We start from the raw sequence: 24,575 nt of genomic DNA, 5'->3' as shown, positions 1-24,575 counted from the left end.
GATAAATACCCTGGTATTCTGAAAAAGATGGTAATGATAACATCAATTTGTCTGAGAAAAAGAAATTTAATTTTTTAATCTTTTGGAAGGAGCAGAGTGCTTTAGAACTTTAAAAAAAAAAAAAAACTATCCTAAAAGAAGTTGACAATGTTAATCTAGATTAGAGTAATTTAATGTATTTTGTGGAAAAACATTTATAATTAGGAATAAAGTGGCTTTTAGGAAATGTAGTTTTGGTGGGTATATTTTTATATCTTAGGACTCTTGTATAAAAGGTAGTAAAACATTAATTTCAGGCTTCTTTTCTTTAAGTAAAATCTTCTCCAAATATTTATTACTTGTTTTCATGTCATATAAGGATGGGATTTGGTTAGAAATGTTAAACATGTCTCTAGCCTGTATAATACGATATGTAAAGTAAAACATTCCTCTGAACACCAGACAAGTTAGTCATCAGGGGAAAACAAGATTTGGGTTTCTCTAGCAGTTGAGTTGGCTTTGGATTTAGTGACTAATAGCACTCTTTGTTGTACATTTGCTTTGTTGAACTTATTGTTCAAAATATACTTACTTTTGATTGATTATTTTTTCTTGTACCTATTGTTGCCTTACAACAATTACTGACATTAGATAGGATATGCTAAAAGCTTTTGTTTTTTAATTTAATTTAATTTAATTGATTTATTTGAGAGAACATGTGATAAAGGGGAAGGGGAGGTGGGAGAGGGAGAAGCAGACTCCCCACTGAGCAGGGACCCTGGGATCATTACCTGAGCTAAAGGCAGACCCTTTACCAACTGAGCCATCTAGAGGGCCCTGCTTAAAGCTTTTTAATTGCTAATTAGCTGAGTCCTTTCCTCAGATGTGGAAACACCCTTCCTTCTGGGTAGATTCCCACTTAAGCTGGAATGACTTACATGAAGAGTTTCTGCATCCTAAAAAGTTGCATATTATAGTTAAGTTTAGGAACACCACCATTGTCAGAAGTAGGATGAAGAACTGAAGATTAAGATCTTCAGCCCAACGAAAATGGATGGCTGTATAATTCATTTTTTTCTTGTGTTCCATTCCAGTCAAGTCAACATTGCTACTGTATCAAAGTCCAACCACAGGTCTCTTTCCCACTAAAACATGTGGAGATGATCAGAAGGCAAAAATCCATGACAGTCTGTATTGCGCTGCTGGGGCCTGGGCTTTGGCTCTTGCATACAGGTAAGCTGGTGTGTGCTCTTCTAGTGACTTTATGTATGCATAATAGGGTTTTGTTGGCCTAAGACAGACTGGGCAGCTATGTTTTTGCTCTGCTGCTCATTCACTATGTGATCTATGACTGCTCACATCTCTTTTTAGGCCTCTAAACATTTCAGTTTTCCTAAGGATTTACACAAGACTAGTTCTAACATTTTATGACTGTCACCAAAATTTTTTTATCTCAAGGTTTTTAAATAATCATTCATCTTTGGCAGAATGAGCTTCTCATTCTCCTTGAGTTGGTTGCTTTCAGAGGGACTTGATGGCTGATCAAATTTTGCAAATTATAAAACTGGGGCTCAGGCAGTTAACAGATTTATCCAACATTACATAACTAATTAATGATTGAGCAGATCTAAGACCCTCCCCCATCCCACCCCACCTGACCCCAGTTTAGTGTTTTTCCCCCTGCAGTTTCTTTGTGGTATCACTTATTAAATCAGGGTGTGTGTAATAATTATTTTACAAAGTAAACAAAAAAATCCCTTCAAACTACAAAATATCTTCTTTATTTTGTTATATATGGAAAACATCCAACATGTGTCCTGACTTATAGTCTATAGTAATACATTTTAACCATTACTAAGATTAGGTTTCTGAATATTAATTTTCTGAAGTGAGACAAAAAAATATTACAGTTAGAAAATTGTATCTTTAACATGAACATGATTTCTCTGTCTTAAATTATTGATGTGTTGGGATCCCTGGGTGGCGCAGTAGTTTAGCACCTGCCTTTGGCCCAGGGCGCGATCCTGGAGACCCGGGATCGAATCCCACGTCCGGCTCCCGGTGCATGGAGCCTGCTTCTCCCTCTGCCTGTGTCTCTGCCTCTCTCTCTCTCTCTCTCACTGTGTGCCTATCATAAATAAATAAAATAAAATAAAAAGTTTAAAAAAATTATTGATGTGTTGCATTTGTAAAAGAAAATTAAATACTGATATAATATGAAACAATCACCTTTAGCACACTGGTTTGCTTATCTACAGGCATTTCTTTACATACTGTGTGAGCACAGTTTAGCTTCATTGAATGTCAAGCTACTACTGGTCTTAAGAGTATAAAGAGCACCAGTAGTACCTTAACCAAGTGGTCAAGCTAATAATGGGACAGTAGGTGCTTCACTGTGACATAGTGGTGAGTGGATATCATGAATGTTGACTTCTTACCAAAATGATAAAACAGATCTACCTGTGAATAAACAGACAAAGCCATATTGTGGCTACTTATAAGACAACTTGCCTAGACTTTTAAAAAATGTGACTATCATAGAAGTTACATACATATCATATGTATGAATATAACTAGAGTAAAATTGACTTAAAAAAGATATGACAACCAGGAAGATGGCAGAGTAGAAGGATCCTGAGGTCACTTTGTCCCACAGACATTCCAAGATAACAGCCACATCAATGTAACTAACTCTAAAAATGACCTGATGATTGACAGAACAGACTTTTACACAGTTAATTGTAGAGAGGAGGCCACATCCAAAAGAGTGGGAGGGGCAGAGACATGGTTGAGAGCCAAATCCCCTGTGAGACTAACTACAAAGGAGAGGGGTACCATGAGCCCAGAGAAGTCAGAGGATCAGACTCCACACCAGGCACCCCAGGCACAAGGCACACACTGGGAAGGTGAATCCCTATTACACTGAGCTTTGAAAACCAGTGGGGCTTAACATCAATAGTTTTTACAATCAGTAGGGTTTAATTCTTTAAAAATTCCTAATTTTGTTTTGAAAGAGCTGGAGGGTGATAGGAAACCTTGTTCCTGCCTTTAAAAAGCCAACATAAGGAGTCATGTGGTTGGGGGACCCCTGAGTGGCTCAGCGGTTGAGTGTCTGTGGTTGAGTGTCTGCCTTTGGCTCAGGGTGTGATCCTGGGGTTCCGGGATTGAGTCCCACATAAGGCTCCCTGCATGGAGCCTACTTTCCCCTCTACCTGTGTCTCTGCCTCTCTCTGTCTCTGTCTCTCATGAAGAAATAAAATCTTAAAAAAAAAAAGTAGTGTGGTCGACATACAGCATAGGAGGAACAGTTTGAAAAGTGTGTGGGGTCTTCATAAAGGAGATTTATTTATTGTTATCAGAACAGGTATTGGAGGAGGAGGGATCTTTAGGAGACTTCTCCAAGAACAAAAGAGGTGGCAGGTGACATTTCTTTCCCCCTACACAGCCTAGAAAGCAAGACAGTTGCAGAATTAGCACAAACACTCTCCACTTATCTTGTTGACACCAAGGGCCCTGCTCTTGTGTTCTCCTGGGGATCTATCCCATTCAACCAGCTCCATTCAGCAAGCATGTCTCCCCATAGCATCTCCTTTGCCAACACACTTTGCATGTATTCCTGCCAGGAATTGGCATTATTTTACAGTGACTCCTTTCCTAGGGAGTGGAGAAGATAACCACATAACCTAGTGAGTCCACAGTTCCAGCAGCTGAACTTTATAGCTAGCCGTGCAGAGACAGTACCTTACCAATCGGTGTGACAGCAACCATGGCAGTCAGACTAGGGCCAGGCATCTGGTTTGACTGCCAGCCCCAACCACTAATGACAACTTGTCAGGGGATAGGAAAGGATACCACTCTGCATGTCAGTGCAGTCAGCCCCAGCAAGTGGACTGAAGGCAGGCATCTGATCTGATTGATGATACTACTCAAATACAACTCTGATACCCCTGCAAACTGGCTTCTTAACGATATGGAGGTAAAACCCTACTTGGTACATCAACAACAGGCAAAGTGGGCCATTGCAGCCAATAGGACTGAAGGCAAATACAACTCAGCCATAATACTAGGGTGTATGCAACCCACATAGGAGACACCTCTAAATAAAGCATCTGGTTTTGGTGAATAGGGGGCATTGTACTATAGGGCATGACAAAACCTCTTCTTCATAAGGCCACTATTTTTTAAGAACAGGAGATGTACCTGACTTTTCTAATACATAGAACAAACAGAATTAGACAAAATTAGGAGCAAGAGAAATATGACCCAAATGAAAGAACAGAACAAAACCACAACAAAAAAGCTAAATGAAATGGAAATAAGCAGTATGTCTAATAAAGAATTTAATGTAATGGTCATAAAGATCCTCACTGTACTTGAGAAAAGAATGGAGGATTTCAGTGAGGCCTTCAACCAAAAGAAGATGTAAAAAAGAACTAGTCAGAAATGAATAATTTGAATAATTGAGACAAAAAATACACCAAGAGAAATCAATAGAAGATTAGAGGAGGCAGAAGAATGGATTAGCAACCTGGAATATAGGGTAAAGGAAAGCAATGTGGTTGAACAGAAAAAAGGATAATAAAAAATGAGAATGAAGAGATTTCAGCAACACAATCAGCTGTAATAATGTTCACATTATAGGGATCCTAGGAGGAGAAAAGAGAGAGAAGGGGCAGAAAATTTATTTGAAGAAATAAGACCAAAATCTCCCCAAATCTGGGGAAGGAAACACATCCAGATTCAGAAATGAAAAAGAGCCCCCAATGAAATTAACCTGAGGAGTTCCACACCAAGCCACATAATTAAAATGGCAAAAATTAGTGACAGAGAATTTCAAAGACAGCAAGAGAAAATAATAAGAGACATAAAGGAAACCTTATAAGGGTATTAGCTGATTTTTTCAAAAGAAATTTTACAGGACAGAGGGATATATTCAAATTATTGAAAGGAAAAACCTGCAACCAAGAATACTTTACCCAATAAAGTTATAATTTAGTATACAAGGAGAGTTTCCAGAAAAAAGTTAACGGAGTTTATCACCACTATACCAGCTTTCTAAGAGTAGTTAAGGGAATTCTTTGAATGGAGAGAAAAGGCGATAGTCAAGAGTAAGAAAATTATGAAAGGAAAAGAATTCACAGAAAAATGCAAACATAATAAAAGCAGATTACTTATTAAACTAGTATCAAGGTTGAAGGAAGAAAACAGTAAAATTAATTATGTCTATAAAAATCAAAGGATTCACAAAATAAAAGAATATAATTTATGACATCATATATATAAAATGTGGGGAGGAGGGAGTAAAAATTTAGTGCTTTTCAAATGAGTTCAAGCATAAGTGACCATCAACTTAATATAGACTTGTATGCATAGGATGTTGTATATGAACCCAATGGTAACCACAAATCAAAAACTTATAATTGATACACAGAAAATAAAGAGGAAAAAATCCAAGCATAAAACTAAAGAGCATGAAGAGAAGAAAGGAATAGAGGAGAACTATAAAAACAAGCATAACTCAAGTAACAAAATGGCGATAAGTACATATCTGTCAATAAATTACTTTAAATGTAATTGGACTAAATGCTTCCATCAAAAGACATAGTGTGACTGAATGGATAAAAAAGCAGGACCATCATCTATATGCTACCTACAAAAGACTCACATCAGAGCCAAAGACACATGTAAATTGAAAGTGTAGGAATGGAAAAACAGTTATCATGCAAATTGAAGCAAAAAAAAAAAAAAGCTCAGATAGCAATACTTGTATCAGACAAAATAGACTTTAAAACAAAGTCTTTAACAAGAGAAAAGGGTACATTGTAATGAGAATAATATGCTAACAAGAGGGTATAATAATTGTAATTATTAATGCACCCAGTTTGGGAGCACCTAAAATACATAAAACAACTATTAACAGACAAAAATAAACTGACAGGAATACAATAATAGTGGGGGACTTTAACACCCCACTTACATCAATGGATAGATAAATTGGACAGGAAGTCAACAAGGAAACAGTGGCCTTGGATGACACAATGGATCAGATGGACCTAACATATATTCAGAATATTCCACCCAAAATAAGTAGAATACACATTCCTTTCAACTGCACATGGAATAGTCTCCAGGAGACTTGGTCACCAAAGAAGTCTCTATAGATTCAAAAAGACTGAAATAATATGCATCTATTATAACCAAAACAGTATGAAACTAGAATGTAATCATAAAAACAAAGTTTGGAATGGGCACAAATACACAGAAACTAAATAACATTCTACTAGGGATCCCTGGGTGGTGCAGCGGTTTGGCGTCTGCCTTTGGCCCAGGGCGCGATCCTGGAGACCCAGGATCGAATCCCACATCAGGCTCCCGGTGCATGGAGCCTGCTTCTCCCTCTGCCTGTGTCTCTGCCTCTCTCTCTCTGTGACTATCATAAATAAATAAAAATTAAAAAAAAATAACATTCTACTAAACAATGAATGTGTCAACAAACAAAAAAACTACATGCAGGCAAATGAATATGAAAACATGAGATGTCTGGGTGGCTCAATCAGTTAAGCATCTGACTCTTGTTTTCAACTCAGGTCCTGAATCAGGGTTGTGAGATCAAGCCCTGTATTGGGCTCTGCACCCAGTGTGGTGTTTGCTTAAAATTCTCTCTCTGTCTCCTTCTACCCTTCCTGTTTGTGCTCTCTCTTTCTCTCTGTCTCTCAAATAAATGAATAAATCTTAAAAAGAAAAGAAAAGAAAAAAAAGAAAAACACAATGATCCAAAATTTGGGGGATAAAGCAAAACCTGTTTTAAGAGGGGCCATTATAGCAATGCAGACCTCCTTCAAGAAAAATTTATCTTACAACCAAAAGATCTAGTAAACGAAGAATGAGCAATGCCAGTAGAAGAAAGGTAATAGTAAAGATTAGAATAGAAATAAATAAAATAGAGACAAAAAAAGATTAATGAGGTGATTCTTTGTAAATCTCAACAAAGTAATTACACCTTTAGCCAGGACAAAAAAAAAAAAAAGACTCCAAACCAGAAAACTGGAAATGAGGGAGTAATAACAACCAATACCACAGAAAAGAAAGCATCAATAATTATTAGGGAAATGAAAATTAAAACCACAGTGAAATATCACTTTATACCTCTCAAAATGGCTAAAATAAAAAACACCAGAAATTACAAGTATTACAGAGGATGGAGATAAAAGAACTCTTGTGCACTGTTGATGGGAATAAAATTGGTACAGCCACTGAAAAAACACTATGAAGCTTCTTCAAAAATGTAAAATAGAATTACCATATCATTCAGTAATTCCTCTACTTGCTATTTACCCAAAGAATATGACAACACTAATTCAACAAGATTTATGCACCCCAATGTTTGTTGTAACATTATTGACAATGCCATAGATACAAAACCATTGTTTCCGTACCTAGAAATGTTCCAAATGTTCATTCATTGGTGAATGTATAAGGAAAATATGGATGCCACACAAACACACACAGAGAGGAATATTACTCAGACATAAAAAAGAATGAAATCTTTCTATTTACAGCAACATGGAGGGATGTAGGGGGTATAATGCCAAGAAAAATAAGTCAGAGAAAGACACATTCCATATGGTTTTGCTCATGGAATTTAAGAAAACAAATGAACAAAGGAAAAAAGAAGCAAACAAAAAAGCATACTTTTAAATGCAGAGAACAAACTGGTGGTTGCTAGATGGGTGGAATAGATAAAGGAGATCCAGAGTACACTTATGTTGATGAGCACTAACTAACATTTGTTGTTGAATCATTATATTGTATACCTGAAACTAATGTAACACTATGTTAATTATACTTCATCTAAAAAAAGGAAAAAATCTAAAATGTTAAATCACTCAACAGAAAATAAACATGGCACTAAATTCCAATACTTGATTGGATCATAAATTAGAAATAAATTCTGGGATGCCTGGGTGGCTCAGTGGTTAAGCGTCTGCCTTCGGCTCAGGGCGTATTCCTTGGGTCCAGGGATTGAGTCCTGCATTGGGCTCCCAGCATGGAGCCTGCTTCTCCCTCTGCCTATGTCTATGTCTCTGTCTCTCTCTGTGTCTCTCATGAATAAATAAAATATTTTAAAAAATAAATCCTAAAAGTTATATTTTGGGTATGATTGGATAAATTTGTTATAGCATATATATATTAGATAATTTAGTAACAATATTAAATTCCTTGGATGTAATAATAATATTATAGGTATGTAGGTGAATGTCCTTGTTTTTAAGACACATTTTTGAAGTGTGTAAGGGTGGTAATTTTTGGTTTCCTTTCAAGAGTACAGAAAATAATTATAGAGAATACAAGCTAATTTTAGTAAATGGGGAATCCAATTGAAGATTAAGATTTTTATTCCTTGTAATGTCCTTTTAATTTTTATATAGTCCTGAACATTTCCTAAATAAAATTTTTGGGGAATAGGGAATATTGCTTTAAAAAATAGAAGTGTATATGACTTTCCTCAGAAAGCTTTAAACATTTGATAGAGAATTTCACATCCTTTCTTTGTGGGCACACTGTGTATGTACCAACTCCCTGGATAATTTGTTTTCTTTTGTATATAAAGCATTACATTTTTTATATTACTAGCAAGGAAATTGATTCCCTTTTGGAGAATTGCAGGGGTACTTAGAATTATTAAAGTCCTTTTTACTTTTTTTTTAAGATTTTATTTATTTATTCATGATAGTCACACACACAGAGAGAGAGAGAGAGAGAGGCAGAGACACAGGCAGAGGGAGAGGCAGGCTCCATATAGGGAGCCCGACGTGGGACTCGATCCCCGGTCTCCAGGATCGTGCCCTCAGCCAAAGGCAGGCGCCAAACTGCTGCGCTACCCAGGGATCCCAAAGTCCTTTTCACTTTTGCAATATTAAGTCGTGATGATTTGTTTAGAGAATTTCCATGTAAAATCAATAGAAGATTTGTTTCCAATTCTACTTGTTTCTTTTTTTTTTTTTTTAAGATTTTATTTATTTATTCATGAGAGACCCAGACAGAGAAACAGAGACACAGGCAGAGGGAAAAGCAGGCTCCACGTGGGGAGCCTGACGTGGGACTCGATCCCGGGTCTCCAGGATCACACCCTGGGCTGAAGGCGGCACTAAACCGCTGAGCCACTCTGGCTGCCCTCTAGTTCTACTTGTTAATGGCAATGAAGTCATACAGAAGATTACATTAGGAAGAATTCCTGAAAAATTAAGCTGTGAATATTTTCTTTTTAGAAACTTATATGTATTTCTATTAATGTATGATATAAAATTATTAATTTTTAAAAATTGTGAGTAATTTGATTATTCTCATTGCATTGGTTCTCAGTCTTATTAACAATCTCATGAAACCTCATACTTGTTTGGATTTGTGTGTGTGTGTACTGAGGGCTTAAAAAGATTTTATGCACATTTATATTTTATACTCATGTAAGAGTATAATTTGGTGTTGTTTACTTAATTAGATAGTTTATTATTAGAAACAGTGAGGTGATTTCTTTGCAAAAATACACTTTGAAATAGTTTTTTTGAATATAGTATTATGGTTGCACTTTATTTTAGAGGAGGGAAGAAAAACTAGTATGTTTGACTTTTTATTTTTTATTTTTAAAAATATTTTATTTATTTGACAGAGAGAGAGCGAGAGCATGTGTTGAGGGAGAGGGAGAAAGAGAAACAGACTCCCTGCTAAGTAGAGAGCCCTATGTGGGGCTTGATTCCATGACCCTGAGATCATGACCTGAACTGAAGGCAGAGGCTTAACTGACTCAGCCACCCAGTGGCCTTATGTTTGACTTTTTGCTTATTTGTTTGTTTGTTTATTTATTTATTTTTAAGGATTTTATTTATTTATTCATGAGAGACATACACAGAGAGAGAGAGAGGCAGAGATATAGGCAGAGGGAGAAGCGAGCTCCACACAGAGAGCCTAATGTGGGACTCAATCCTGGGATTCCGGGGTCAAGCCCTGAGACGGAGGCAGACGCTCAACCGCTGAGCCACCCAGGTGTCCCTTAAAGTATCATTTATATGGGTGCCTGGGTGGTGCAGTCGGTTAAGTGTCTGACTGTTGGTTTTAGCTTGGGTCATTATCTCAGGGTCCTGTGATTGAGCCCTGTGTCCAGCTCTGCGCTTAGTATGGAGTATGCTTGGGATTCTCTTTTCCTTTCCTTTTCTACTTGTGCGTGCTCTTTCTCTCTCTCTCTCTCTCAAAATAAATAAATTTTTAAAAATTTAAAATATAGTGAAATATCATATGTCATGTTGCAGTTCTCAATGTACTGCTGTTTAAAATTAAATTATATATAACTATATATTATAACTAATATAATTATTTTATTATATAGTTATAATTAATTTCATTATGTATACTTATTTTTGTTAACATGGCTCAGTTTAAAACTTTCTGAACCTACTCAATTACACAAAATCTGTTAAATGAATCTTGATTCTATACTTTATGCTATTTTAAAAGGTATTATGTAATGTTTTTTCATTTTTTGTTTCTAATGATTTCTAGTGAAAAACATGACTTTACATTAGGCTTCAAATATGGAATTTAGTTCTTTTTTTATATTTGAGAGGAGTGATTTTTTGAAGAGTATTGACTTCAAAGAGTATGTGTAGATGGTCTAAATGTGTGTATATATATATATGTGTGTGTATATATATATATATACACACACATATATATATATATAAATGAGAATACACAGCCAACATTGAGGATATACCTTTGAAGCACTATCCAAGAGAGAGAGAGAGGTAGACTTCTGCATGAAATCAGCATATTTCCTCCCAGTTATCAGATTTATAACTGTTTTAGGAGTTGAGTATAATAGGTGGCCCTAGTTACTATCGGTAAACAATCAGATCATATGACAATTTCTACCAAACAGTATTGATTTTATTTTCCTTTAAGCTTGCTTGTAGGGACATAATGCACTAACAATAGGATTCAAGTGTTCAGTTTCTTCACTGGATATATATTTATAAATATAAAATTCTAGTTCAGATATAATTGCAGGATTTCATATATTAGAAATATCAACACTCATACATAGCTTGTAATCAGTAAATGCACAGATTAAAGTTCTTTCATTTATTCAAAGTGTTCTTTAGATCATATTAAAACTTGAGTTTACACCCACAGAGTTTGTTAAAGAGGTAGAATATTGCCAGAGCCTGGTGGAAAATGTAGGAATTATTTTGGGTCATCAGATTCACTTTAAATCTTTGAAAAGGTAATAAAATATAGATTGGTGGCCTAAATGTTTTTACTCACATGCAACTATTCTTCTACTTTCTCAGAAGAGAAATACTCTTCTGGTTTCTATTTTATTTGCAGAAGAATTGAGAAATAAGAGAACTTCATTAAAATAGAACTCTATAGTGGATGATTTATTCTGAAATATTTTTGTTTTGGTTAAATGCTTATTGAAATTAGGGGCAGAGAATTATTTTAAAGACAATTTTAGAAGTACTTCATTTTTTTGTTTTTGTTTTTGCTTTTGTTTTTAGATGAAGTAGGAGTTGGAAACAAATTTGAACTCATTTTTAACCCAAAGCGTACTGTTTCCTTCATGTATTAATGCCTGGTCCATTGTTACCTATGCCTTAATTTGCCTCTATTAAAACACTGGTGGGGATCCCTGGGTGGCTTAGCAGTTTAGTGCCTGCCTTCAGCCCAAGGCATGATCCTGGAGTCCCAGGATTGAGTCCCACGTCGGGCTCCCTGCATGGAGCCTGCTTCTCCCTCTGCCTGTGTCTCTGCCTCTCTCTCTGTGTGTGTGTCTCTCATGAATAAATAAATAAAATCTTAAAAAAAAAAAAACACTTGTGTAGGACATTAGACAAAAAAATACAGCACAGAGCAAAATCATGGTAGTTTTATTGTAGTTCCTGCATATGAAGGGAGGAATAATGTTCTAATGACAACTTACTTTTGTCTGACATTGACAATGCTATGTTAAAATGATCATTATTCCTTCTAACACTGGTATATGAGATCTGCAGTTGGAAGAGGAGATAATTGTAATATGCTTTTTAAGGAGACTGGTGATGCTTTTTATCAAGTGAGGATGATTGCCAGATATTTTTGTTAAGATTTAGTGAAATAGTGAATAAGTTCCTTTGATTTGCAATAGTGGGTAGCTCTCATTACCTTTTGATCCATGGTAAAAAAAGGAACTTAAGAACAGAAGAACATCTTAACTTCACTTAATAGTTAGATTTTAGCTGTTTTTTTCTTTTTAAAAACAAATAGTATGAACAGTGGACAATTGATTTTAAACTAAGACCCAAGAATGTAAAACTGTACCCACATACATCATGTATCGTACTGGATGTGTATTTATTTGAAGGCGTCCTTGACTAAAGTGCCCACCCTGACATTATTAAACATATGGCAGAACAAAGAAGGCATGTGTCTACTTCAATCTGTGTTTCTTTGAATCCAAATGGCCATTGCATAAAGGGATTGATAACTAAAAATTGCCTTTATTCTGTAACAGCAAATTAAAAAAAAAATCTTTGGTAGATTTTTTCCAATATAGAATATCCCTTAAAGTTTTAGCCAAGTCAATGTAGAAATATTGTATGCTATTTTTGAAGCAATTGGCTTACTTCCTTAAAAGAAGGATAAATCAACACAAGTTTCATCATAGGATTTTTTTTTTTTTATTGCAGCATTTCTACATCTGCTGGGAAAATGGAGTTTCACTGTTACAGAATTAGTAGATGTCGCCAGAACATAGGATTAGTCAGATAGTTAAATACTTAATTACCGAAAGCTCTGCTTCCTTTTCAAATGCATTTCCAATTTACTTCATGAGTTATCTCTCTCACCCAGGCGCATTGATGATGACAAGGGAAGAACCCATGAGCTGGAGCACTCTGCTATAAAATGTATGAGAGGAATTCTCTACTGCTATATGCGTCAGGCCGATAAGGTAAAACACTAGTGTGGACTGGAATTCTCACATCATTCTGAAGGATTAATTTAACCAGTATAGCAGTAGCATCTTCTGAAGAAGAATGTACTTTCAAAAGGTAAAGCCATATCCTGGGGCTGTCTAGATGGGTTAAAACAGCCTCTGCCTTCCCAGTCCAGGGTTTGAAATACTGAAATTGAAGAAACATCTTAAGCATAAGGTGATTGAGAATTGTTACTTAGGCTTGAATTTGTTTGTATTTTGCATTTGGTGTTCGCTTGATAAAGACAGTTTCTCAGGAACCTTACAATATCTATAATTCTAACAAATATTATATTACTTAAGAAAATCCTTATCAAAATTCCTTTTGCTCATGTGATTGTCCTAGCTTAACTGAACTTCAGTTTAAAAATACTTCATCATTTACATGTAGAGAGGACAGGAATTAATGGCTTAGAAAATAGCATATTTTATAGGGTTATTGTGGAAATTAAAATAATATAGTCAGTAATTATTATTAAAATAATATACATAATAAATACTGTAAAGTTCTATACAAATATAATGTGATATTTCTCCTACTTAACTACATCTCTGTGTCACCAGGTCCTAATATATTAAGTATTCATATACATTAGTGAGTATATCATAGTTCCCTAAGACTACCCTCAGGTTCGATGATTCATGGGCAAAGATGCACATCACTAATTATGCAGTCAGTTCTGATCAATTAACATTTTTGTAGGTTTTTATCTTGTGATTATTACATTAAGTTTTTGTGACTGCACATTTTCTTCTTAAGATCTGTATCTGAAGTCGAAGCTAAAAAAATTATATTCTGCCATTAGGATGTGGCAACAAGAAAATGTTAGTTGGCAGAAAAAGTAAATTTGTTCACCCAATGATAATAAAGATATGTAAAAAACCTGTAGTTGTCTGCTAAGATTTCACTTTGCAAATCATTATAAAGGTTTTTCAGTAGTTAAAATAATGTCATATTGGTATACTTGAATTAAACTAGTATGTCATATATTTTAAAGTAATTCTGATTAAATTTTTTTCCTAAGTGTGAATAATTTACTGTTATTTTACATTTATCATTTCATGAATGCCTCATGTCTGTAAATTAACTTTACTCTCAAGGAAACATTGTGAGAGCCATGGATTTCATGTTTACTTAACAAGCTGACAGATTGAAATTAGTATTGTTTATCAAAAGGAAATGATGATACAAAAAGTTCCTTGTGGCTTATTTAACCAGTCTTCACAATTTTTTTTAATTTAAATTTTGTTAGTTAACATACTGTGCAGTATTGGTTTCTGGAGTGTAATTCAGTGATTCATCACTTATATACAATACTAAGTGCTCATCACAACTTGTGCCCTCCTTAATACTCATCATGCTTCTAGCCCATCCCCACCTGCCTTCCTCCATCAATCCTCAGTTTGTTCTTTGTCATTAAGAGTCACTTATGGCTTGTTTCCCCTCTCTCCTTTATTCTTTTTCCCCTTTCCATATGCTCATCTGTTTTTTTCTTAAATTCCACATGAATGAAATCATATGGTATTTGTCTTTTTCTGACTAGTCTTCTCAATTATATTTTCTTTTGAATACGACTTGAATGGAACCTAAGAGGTCTTAAATTTTTTAAGTTATAAAGAATTAGCATTTCTTTTCTTTATGTAGTTATGATGTTAGACAATCAGAATAATATATAAGAAGGTATGGAGCACGTTAGGATTAGGTATTTATGCATACCACAAAATATAGGGTTTTACAGATTTTAAAGCATTTATTATTGTTGTAAATTTCTTTTTCCTTAAGTGCATGCACATGCATGTGGAGGGGGAGCAGTGTGCAGACGGAGGGAGAGGGAAAGAGAATCTTAAGCAGGCTGCCTATCTCAGAGCCTGACAGAGCTTGATTTTATCTCATTAACCCTGAGATAATGACCCTGAGCTGAAATCAAGAGTCAAGACACTTGACCGACTGAGCCACCGAGGCGCCCCTGTAATCTTTCTTGATCCACATAACTTTGTAGAGTGAATGAAGGATATATCATAATTCACATGTGACTATGAGGGAGTGATTCTGAGAGATTTAACCACACATGTCCGGCTCACTGCCTCCTACCAAACCTTCACCTCACTGATGCTCACAATTTCCTTCATGAGCCTGCAGCAGTAGGGAATGTTACCATATTTTAAAATGTGAAATATATATATCTTTTGACCTCTTCCTAAAACTAAAGTGGAACATATTTGTAGTGATCATTTGCTGTTTGACCTTAAGGTTCATCTTTGCCTTCTGAAGTAAAATCATGACATGCTTCCGGACACAAAATACTATCTAAAAGAGATATTTTAATTCATTATGCATTTTGAATGAATAGAGTTGTCCTTGATTTGCAGAGTGTAGAGCAATCTGATTTCTGTAATGTATTACCTCTTAATGCCTACTTATTCATATTAGATATTTTTTAACCTCTAAATGTTCATATACGTATTCTCTCATTTACTTTATTTTCTAATACTCCCTAAAGAGAAGCATTCAGAATTTTTTAAAATAAATTCAGTTTGCATTTAGTAGTTAAGAAGGCACAGATTTCCTGTATAATGGGCTATGAATGTTGCTGTTCCTAACTATCTACATAAATAATTTGTTCATCTAAAATGTTACTGAGTAGCTTCTAGTTTGTGAAAAATCACTAAAATTTTATAAAATTTGTTCTTCCAGCATTCCCGTATGAGATAAGTTTTTGCACCTAAATGCTGAGTTAGATTATAAATTAAGAGTGGATGACAAAATATTCACCTTTTCCTAAATGACAAACTGTTTATTCACAATGATTTAAGTTTCCAGGAAAAATCTAAATAAAATACAAGTAGAGAAAACATTATTCTGGATTTTTTTTGGTCTATGAAATTTTTTGTTTAGTCATTTATTTTACTTGGCAGGTGCCAGATATATATATAAAAAAGATTAATGTCCCCATATTTTTTGACTGATTTCAAGAATAGTTGCTCTCTATAATTCACATATAATACGCTCTATTAATATTCGGAGCATCTATAGTTTGGATCATATTTTTCCTGAAATTTTAAATTATTTGTCTTTTAACAGCTCTAAGACTCAAAGCATAGTTACATAATTTCCCATTTGAGTATCTTTAATCATTTAAGAGTTGCTTTTCCCCTGGCACAGTGATCAAATACAAATTCTCATGCTGGATATTTGTATGTCTTGAAGACAAATGACGAACACTACATTGTCAACTGTAGCAATAACTTTATTAATCTAATAAAATCTCATCTTTTTAGATCTTTATCAAGTAGGTATAATTTTAATTTAGCCACATTTTTGTCTAAGAGCCCCGAGTAATATTCAGCATCTTGAGATAATAATGTAAAAAGAGTGACCACATTGATTTCTATTTGTGTAGTCTAAGACTGTGGCCAGCAGTTTCAGATACTGAGAAGAAATAGACTTTTCACCTTCTCTGAGTTTATGCTAGATGGCTTGGTCACTGTATACATAGAAGATATAAATCCTGGGGACACCTGGATGGCTCAGTGGTTGAGCGTCTGCCTTCAGCTCAGGTCGTGATCCTGGGTCTAGGGATTGAGTCCTGCATCAGGCTCGCTATGAGGAGCCTGCTTCTCCCTCTGTCGATGTCTCTGCCTCTCCCCCCCCCCCCCCCGCCCTCTCTCTCATGAATAAATAAATAAAATCTTAAAAAAAAAAAAAAGATATATAGCCCTACCTTCATCCTCATCCTCTCATTCCTGATTATCTACTGGTAGGGCCTAGCTTTTATTGTTGACTTGAATGAGAAGGAGGGCTGTGTATTTGTTTGTGGGGTATTTGCAGGCCTCTTGGGGTTTGGGGTATCAAAGGGTATTAGCCCTCTAGCACAGCACTGTTCAGTGAACTTTCTGTGATAATAGAATGTTCTGCATTAATGTGTTGAACAATGCAGAAGCCACTAGTCATATATGGATACTAAGTATTTGATATGTAGTCAAGTGTGACTGAGGGACTGAATTTCTAAATTTTCTTTAATTGTAATTTATTTAGTTGTCTGTAGTTAGTGGCTACTGATGAAATTTTAGAATATAGGTGAGTTTTGGTATGGTGAGGTACAGAGCCAATGACCAAGAAAGAATTCTTGAGACATTTTTGGTGCAAAGTGGTGGTTTTATTAATGCATGGAGACAGGACCCGTGGTTCGGAAGAGCTGCCTGGGAGTCCAGAGAAGTGGCCCATCATTTATTTTCAAGTTGGGAGGGGTTTGGGGATAGTGTACTCTCTAAGGAACTTTGGAAGCCAGGTTTTCAGGACTTTGAGGGGCTGGCTATTGGAAAAAGGTCATTTATTACCATCTAGTAAAACTTTAGTCATGAGATCCTTCAGATGTAAATTCGTGGGCCATAGCCTGGGGGATGATTGCCAATTCATATCTTGGGAGGTTTAGAAATAAAGGAAATTTCTAAAGAAACTTTTATAGGGTAAAGGAGCCTTACAGGATCCTGGGGATTGGGCTAAGATTGCCTTTTGCCCTTAGCAAAGTATTAAAACATCAAGGCAGTTGAGTTCCTAGAGGTATGTCCCTCTGCCTATTTCAAGGACTCCTCAAGTGCTGCTTTGGCCTTCTGAGGAGTGGCTGATTATATACCTGGGAGTTGGTTGAGGTAGGGAAAAGATTTCAAAAGCATTTTCATATGGTCAGGAGGACCTGCTAGATACTGGAAACCTTGCCTTGGTCAGGTTAAAGATTGTTTTTCCCTTCAGCAAGACATTAACATTAAGACAATTAGAAACTTCCTGAGGAATGTCACACATATCCCACTCTAGGAGCAGGTCCTTTGTGGGACCTGTGCTTTGTCCCAGTTAGCCCTCTGTTCCCCATCAGCTACCATATTGGATAATGTAACTGCTAGAAAGTTATAAGATAGTGAAAGTCACAGACAACTAATAGAAAAGAGGAGAAATTATTGAAGGATAAGCACCTTGATATGGAGTCCAAAGGAAGAAATGTGAGAAACAGTTCAGAAGGGACTTTATAAAAGAAGATATTTTGGGGGGATAGAATTTTAAGGATGAGAAGGATTTTGAAGGTGAGGAAAATAATATGGTTCTATGTGCTTCATTAGCCAAGTGAAGCAATGCAAGATCATGGCATCACAGATATATATTATAACCACTTATATATTTTCGAAGGAAGAAAAAAATCATTCCCTTTACATATAACTATGCGTTAATTGATTCATCCTCTGTTTTTATGCATCTCATACTTCCAGGGACTAGCACAGTACTTGACTATGATTGGTATCAGGAAATATTCACCAAATTGAATTGAACAGGCTGTAAAAAAGAAGATGGATTTCATTTTTGATCCTTGGAGTTTGTTGTATCATTTAATATTTACTTAGTACTCTAAAATGGTTAAACTTTTTTTTTAAATGGTTAAACTTTATGTGCAGTTAATAGTGCGGGTATATCCTATGTTCTCTTGGAATTGGTACCTTAGTAAAGAGAGTATATGTGGCAAAGGAAGTCAAAACAAGTTGATAGGTACGAAGGTTACAATTTTTGATCCTTAGAAAAGGAAACAGTATTTGAAGTTTTGAACACTTAACTGAATTAGCATGAGGTCTGAACCACCTTTTCATTGAGTGTCATGGAAGCATTTCCAAATAGCAATACAGTGGGATGTAATCCCCGAAATACTGTCCCACAGAGTAAACTATTATTTAACTCTAAAATAAAATGAATACAAAACAAACTGCAAACTCTGCTGCTACCATATTCACAAGCTCCCTATTACACTTGATTTGCTGTTTTTGAAATATCATTTAAATATTCTACAGTCATGTTAAGTATTACCTTAGTACTTACGAGTTTTGTCAGTGTTTTGTTTCTTTAGAAAAAATAACATGTCTACTTTGCTCTGTACTCTGCCTTTAGACTACAGCTTTCCTTATTGAAAGGTTTCATGAAAAATAATTTATAATCTCTAAATTTGGGTGATAGTGTGAGTTATTAGTACTATTTGAATTTTGTATTTGATTTTAGGTCCAGCAGTTTAAGCAGGACCCACGCCCAGCAACCTGTCTTCACTCTGTTTTCAATGTGCACACGGGAGATGAGGTCCTTTCCTATGAAGAATACGGTCATCTTCAGGTAAGAGGAGAGTACTGTATGTTTTCTTCTTCTCTCTGCATACTCTACATCATAGAAGATTTGGAGCTATTTACAAATTGGATGAAGTAGATTTCTTAAATTGTTCAAAACAGAAGCAGAAAACCAACCCTAAAATGAGGTAGTGAAATAGGAGCCACCAGGGCTGAGTTAGTTACTGTGACTGAGCATTATTAAGTCAGATTGTGGTCTTGGTCAGCAAGCAGAAAAGGGCAAGTGGATGGCTTATAATATTGTTCCCTATCTCAAAGAAAGAATCCCACAGTTTTTTCTGTGACAAAAGCTTATACTTATTATCAAATTTAGAAGAATGCCAACACTTAGGAACTATGGAATAAAAGACAGTAGGCAGTGATAGAACAGTAAATCAGAAATTTTTGTTACATGACACTTCATTTTTGTTATATCAACCTTCAACAAAGCTATAAGCATAACATTGAAATGTAATCCCAAAAGGCATTTCTGGAGTCTATAAATTTTGTCTCGTATATTAAATTTTATACCTGGGCTAAGAACATACTATGGTATTTTATGTTTTGCTTTCATTTCTTTTTCTCTTATATCTGTGTACTGCTTTTAGCTGGACATCCTGTTGCCTTGTTTTTAGGATATAGATATTATATATGCTTTTTAATGAGTTGTCTTCCTGCTCATCATTTGGTTCTGCTGTCTTTAAGACAGAATACTTATTATTCATATATTCTTTACTAAAATAAGAATATGTCCTTTTTATAGTCCCTCTGTCTCTCTAGAGATCTGAAATGTCTTACTTTAGTATGACTCCTCCAGTCATGGAAAGCAGTGTCCCCATTTCTATGCAGCAGAAATTCTTAACACTTTTTTGTAATCAGTACCTTGGAGAATTAGTATTATATGAATATGTAGTTGCTTGACCTTCTTATAATTATAATCTAATTAGATTTTATGTATTTTTTTGCTTTGACAAATATGTTTACTATTTGAAATACGATTTTCAGAAGATACCAGCTCATTTATTTTTTATCCCAGAATTCAGGCTTAGTACCTGCCTCATGGTAGATTTTAAATAAATACTGGTTGACCTGTTATTTGGCTGTTTCCGTACAATTTGCCACTTAATGATATTTTCTCACAGAGGCATTCTGCAAGTCAGAGCAGAGAGCTCTTGGAGGTGTAGCTATAATGGCTGCAATGACATTTCTTTGAAGTCATTTCTGATAGACCAGTGTCAGTGCTATAAGAAAATATTTGGGTGAGCCTGGCAATGGTTTGAAGCTCTTCTCTACCATGTTTACCATGTTTTAAGAGGGGTCACTCAAAAATTAATGTCAGTCTAAAAACCCTAAAACGAGACTCCTGTATCATTGTGTCTTGCTAACTTGAACCCATGACAAGATCCTGACAACCCCTGGATTTTGGTTTTGTTTTGTTTTGTTTTTTAACCTCTGGATTTTGAATGCTGAAAAGTCAGGCAGTGTCCAAGACAGTTCTGCTTCCTGAAAGAGCCATCAGCACTGCCAGGCCCTGGTGGCAGTGTTAAGTAGTTTTTTTTAACCTCTGGATTTTGAATGCTGAAAAGTCAGGCAGTGTCCAAGACAGTTCTGCTTCCTGAAAGAGCCATCAGCACTGCCAGGCCCTGGCGGCAGTGTTAAGTAGTTTTGCAGTTCACATCTTTGCTGCCACAATTTTCATTGCATGTATTTTCACCGCATAACTAATTGGCTGTAAGGCAGTTTTACTTTGAAAGATAAAATCACAAAAAATAAAAGAGGAACGTTAAAAAGGACATAATATAACATGAAAAATGAATGACAAAACTAAAACCTTATTGCAGAATATACAACACTAAATACATTTAAAATATGTGTAGAGCAGCCCGGTGGCACAGCGGTTTAGTGCCACCTTCAGCCCAGGACGTGATCCTGGTGACCTGGGATTGAGTCCCATGTTGTCCTGCATGGAGCCTGCTTCTCCCTCTGCCTGTGTCTCTGCCTCTCTCTCTCTCTCTCTCTCTCTCTCTCTCTCTCTGTCTGTCATGAATAAATAAATAAAATCTTAAAAAAATATATGTGTAAATTCATGGCACTATTGTGCAAATAACTGAATTTATTATTTGGATAGTACCTAAGCATTTGTTTTCAAAGTCTTTTGTTTAGAGTAATACTTTTTTTTTGCTTGTTGATTTGCCTCCTCATCTGGCATTACACTTTTTTCTTTTTTCACTAAAATTTCTTCCTTCATTAAGAGGGGTAGCACTTTCATATTTGTAACAAAGCTTTGCATTGCTTTGTGAACACCATCTACACTATATGTTTGTTTTTGGCATATTGTCACATGCTGTTCATAGGCACTCCATACTCGTGTGGGAAATGTGAGTTCAAACATCTGAATCACTGTAGAGAGACCATTATGAGGGCTAAGATTTATATAATATAGAAAGTATGGAATACAAAGAATAATTATAAAACTATAAGATTTATATAATATAAAAGTGGGAGTTTCACATCAATGGAGAAATGAAACTAAACTGTCGAATCTGTCAACCAGTTTTTTTTTTTTTTTAAATCTTTTATGGCAAAATTGCTTTATGGCCAGGTGGTGATGTGGAGAAAATGTACACACTGAGAATGTTTGGGATGAAGTGCTTGTGGCAAAGATGTCTAAGGCAGAAATGATTAGGCAGCACTACCCAACACACCTGCTAGCATAAGGCCACTTTGCCAAGGCCTCTGGGACACAAATAACTTTCTGCCCTGACTTTCTGTCAGTTACTCAGTAAGGACTGAAAGTGAGTCAAGGAAGACATGAGCCACCAAGGCTGTTAGAAGGTAATAAATACTCTTCTGGGTTAGAATCACACCAGCACTAAATTAAATTGTGCTTTTTCTTTGATTTTAACTTACCATTTTCCTAGCTAAATGAAAGTTCTTTTACTGATTCCTATGTGTTTATTATAGAACAGCTTTATTGAGATATAGCTCACAGAACATACAATTCACCTATTTAAAGTGTACAATTCAATGGTTATTATTATATTCACAGTTGTGCAATCACTATCACAGTTAATTTCAGAACATTTTCATTACTCCATAAAGAAATCTGTGCTCTTTAGCAGTTACTTCCTATCTATCCAAAACCCCCTTGCCCTAGGCGATCACCAATCTACTTCCTATCTTTTTGAATATTCCTTTCTATGATTTTTATGTACATGGAATCATACAATATATGGTCTTTTATGACTGGCTTGTTTCATTTAGCATATTCAAGGTTTGTAGTATTTGTCTTTCACTACTTACTTACTTGACACAATTTACACACCCATTCAGGCTTCTGCGAGAATCTGGTTTTGTTAAAATGGACATTTTTTTTGTTTATATCATATAATGTCTATCTTGAATAGATTAAAAGAAAAAAGTGGCTCATTTGTTTATAAAACTCATTTGTTCACAAATATATTTTATATGCTATACCATTGATTAAAATTAATATGTCCCTGCAGTTGTTTACATAAATTCTGTATTGTCTGAGAATAAGACTGTTTTCAAGATGCACTGCCTATTGTTTATGGTGTACTGGCAAAGTCCTAATATCTTACTTGCCAAATAACTTTTTCATTTACATACATTTGAGATGAATTAACATTACATAGCTGCCTGTGGGGCAAAATGACTTCAAAATAGAGTACTTTAAACCCAAAATTTGAAAGTAAATCTTAGAGAACAAATGTTATAGAAACAGTTGCTAACAGTTCTATTTGCAGCCATTTCCCTAATCAGGTATTAACCATCACAATGAATTTGAGGATTTTAGAGTTTTATATTCAAAGCTAGGATTTTATGATGAGCTAAACACTCAGCTCCTTTATTTCACAATAGGAAAGGAAATAGTTTTTATTTGCTACTATTAGAGGAAATGACTTATAATTTTAGCTCTTACATATAATTTCATAACATAGTCTTTTTGTTATTTCCTTTAACCTTTTAATGTTGTTTGTTTTCAGATAAATACAGTGTCACTCTATCTCCTTTACCTTGTGGAAATGATTTCTTCAGGACTCCAGATTATCTATAACACTGATGAGGTATGAATTGCCCAAATTTTCTAGTACTCAATTTCATCTCTGAGAATATCTTTTTTTCTTTTAGTTATTTAAAGATTAGTTTTAGTTTTATAAAAATGCCTTATGTATAATCAGATACTGGATTTTGGATGTTGGATCAAGAATATTTTTAATGCAAAGCACTTCAAAAATGAATGAAATATGTGACAGGCTGTAAAGCTTTACCCTTATAATAAGCTGTGCTTCAGGTGATCTGAATGAAATGAAAACTTGAAACTTTCAGAAAATTTTATAACAAAGAAAGTAAAATAGCATTTGCAGATTTTCTTAGAGTTATTGTCTTTTTGCATATTGTTCCCTTTTTTAACCCATCCTTTTAAAAAAAGATACTTTTATCATATTATTATTATTTTTTAAAGATTTTATTTATTTATTCATGAGAGACACAGAGAGGGAGAGGCAGAGACATAGGCAGCCGGAGAAGCAGGCTCCATGCAGGAAGCCTGATGTGGGATTCGAACCAGGGACTCCAGGATCATGCCCCGAGCTGAAGGCAGGCACTTAACTGCTGAGCCACCCAGGCGTCCCTATCATGTTATTTTTATTGTGAGACCTCAGTAAGGTTCTTGATGTTTTTGAAACTTGGAAAGAATTTATATCCCAAAGATGAGAAGCATTCATTTCATAGGTACTAATGCTTGAAAAGACATAACAGACACACATGCTGACACATTTTCAGGTATGCCACAGTGAAAGCAAAAGTTTTTATTATTGCACTGGTACAGTGAGACTTCATCAGAGTAGATGTGCTACGTATGCTTGTTATTATTTCTTTCCTATGATCTGTACAGGGAGAACAACTGTATCATGTAATTAACACGCAAATCATCACTGGACTGCAGTATGATATTAGTATATATAGTCCTGTCCTCTAGTAGTTTATAGTCTCTTATATCCTTACAGTTATGCTTTTTTAATAGTAAGTAAAGTCTATTTATTTATTTATTCATTTATTTTTAAGATTTTTTTATTTGGGCAGCCCGGTGGCTCAGTGGTTTACCTCTGCCTTCAGCCCAGGGCGTGATCCTGAAGTCCTGGAATTGAGTCCCACATCGGGCTCCCTGCATGGAACCTACTTCTCCCTCTGCCTGTGTCTCTGCCTCTCTCTCTGTCTCTCATGAATAAATAAATAAAATCTTTAAAAAAAAAAAAAACTTTTTTACTTATTTGAGAGGGGGCACATACAAGTGGGAGGAGGGGCAGAGGGAGAGGAAAAGGTGGACTTCTTGCTGAGCAGGGAGCCTGCTGTAGGGCTTAATTCTAGGACCCAAGAATCATGACCTGAGCTGAAGGCAGATGCTTAACTGACTGAGCCACCCAGGCAGGTG

The 24,575-nt window shown here is 35.4% G+C and overlaps 1 protein-coding gene across 10 annotated transcripts in view; it reads left to right on the top strand.

Annotated features, from left to right (window-relative positions):
- The window catches only part of PHKB (phosphorylase kinase regulatory subunit beta), a 212,831-nt gene that overhangs the window by 38,922 nt on the left and 149,334 nt on the right, over positions 1-24,575 (top strand). For all 10 annotated transcript variants that reach the window (XM_072750287.1, XM_026014319.2, XM_072750291.1 and 7 more), the window contains 4 exons: positions 1,074-1,212; positions 12,865-12,964; positions 19,023-19,130; positions 23,128-23,208. In XM_072750287.1, the coding sequence (XP_072606388.1) occupies positions 1,074-1,212; positions 12,865-12,964; positions 19,023-19,130; positions 23,128-23,208 (428 nt within the window). The remainder of the gene's footprint in view (positions 1-1,073; positions 1,213-12,864; positions 12,965-19,022; positions 19,131-23,127; positions 23,209-24,575) is intronic.

Source organism: Vulpes vulpes, chromosome 2, assembly GCF_048418805.1.
Source record: "Vulpes vulpes isolate BD-2025 chromosome 2, VulVul3, whole genome shotgun sequence".
Classification (NCBI taxonomy): domain Eukaryota; kingdom Metazoa; phylum Chordata; class Mammalia; order Carnivora; family Canidae; genus Vulpes; species Vulpes vulpes.
Note: the sequence above shows the minus strand (reverse complement) of the source record. Positions and strands in the feature narration are given on the sequence as shown.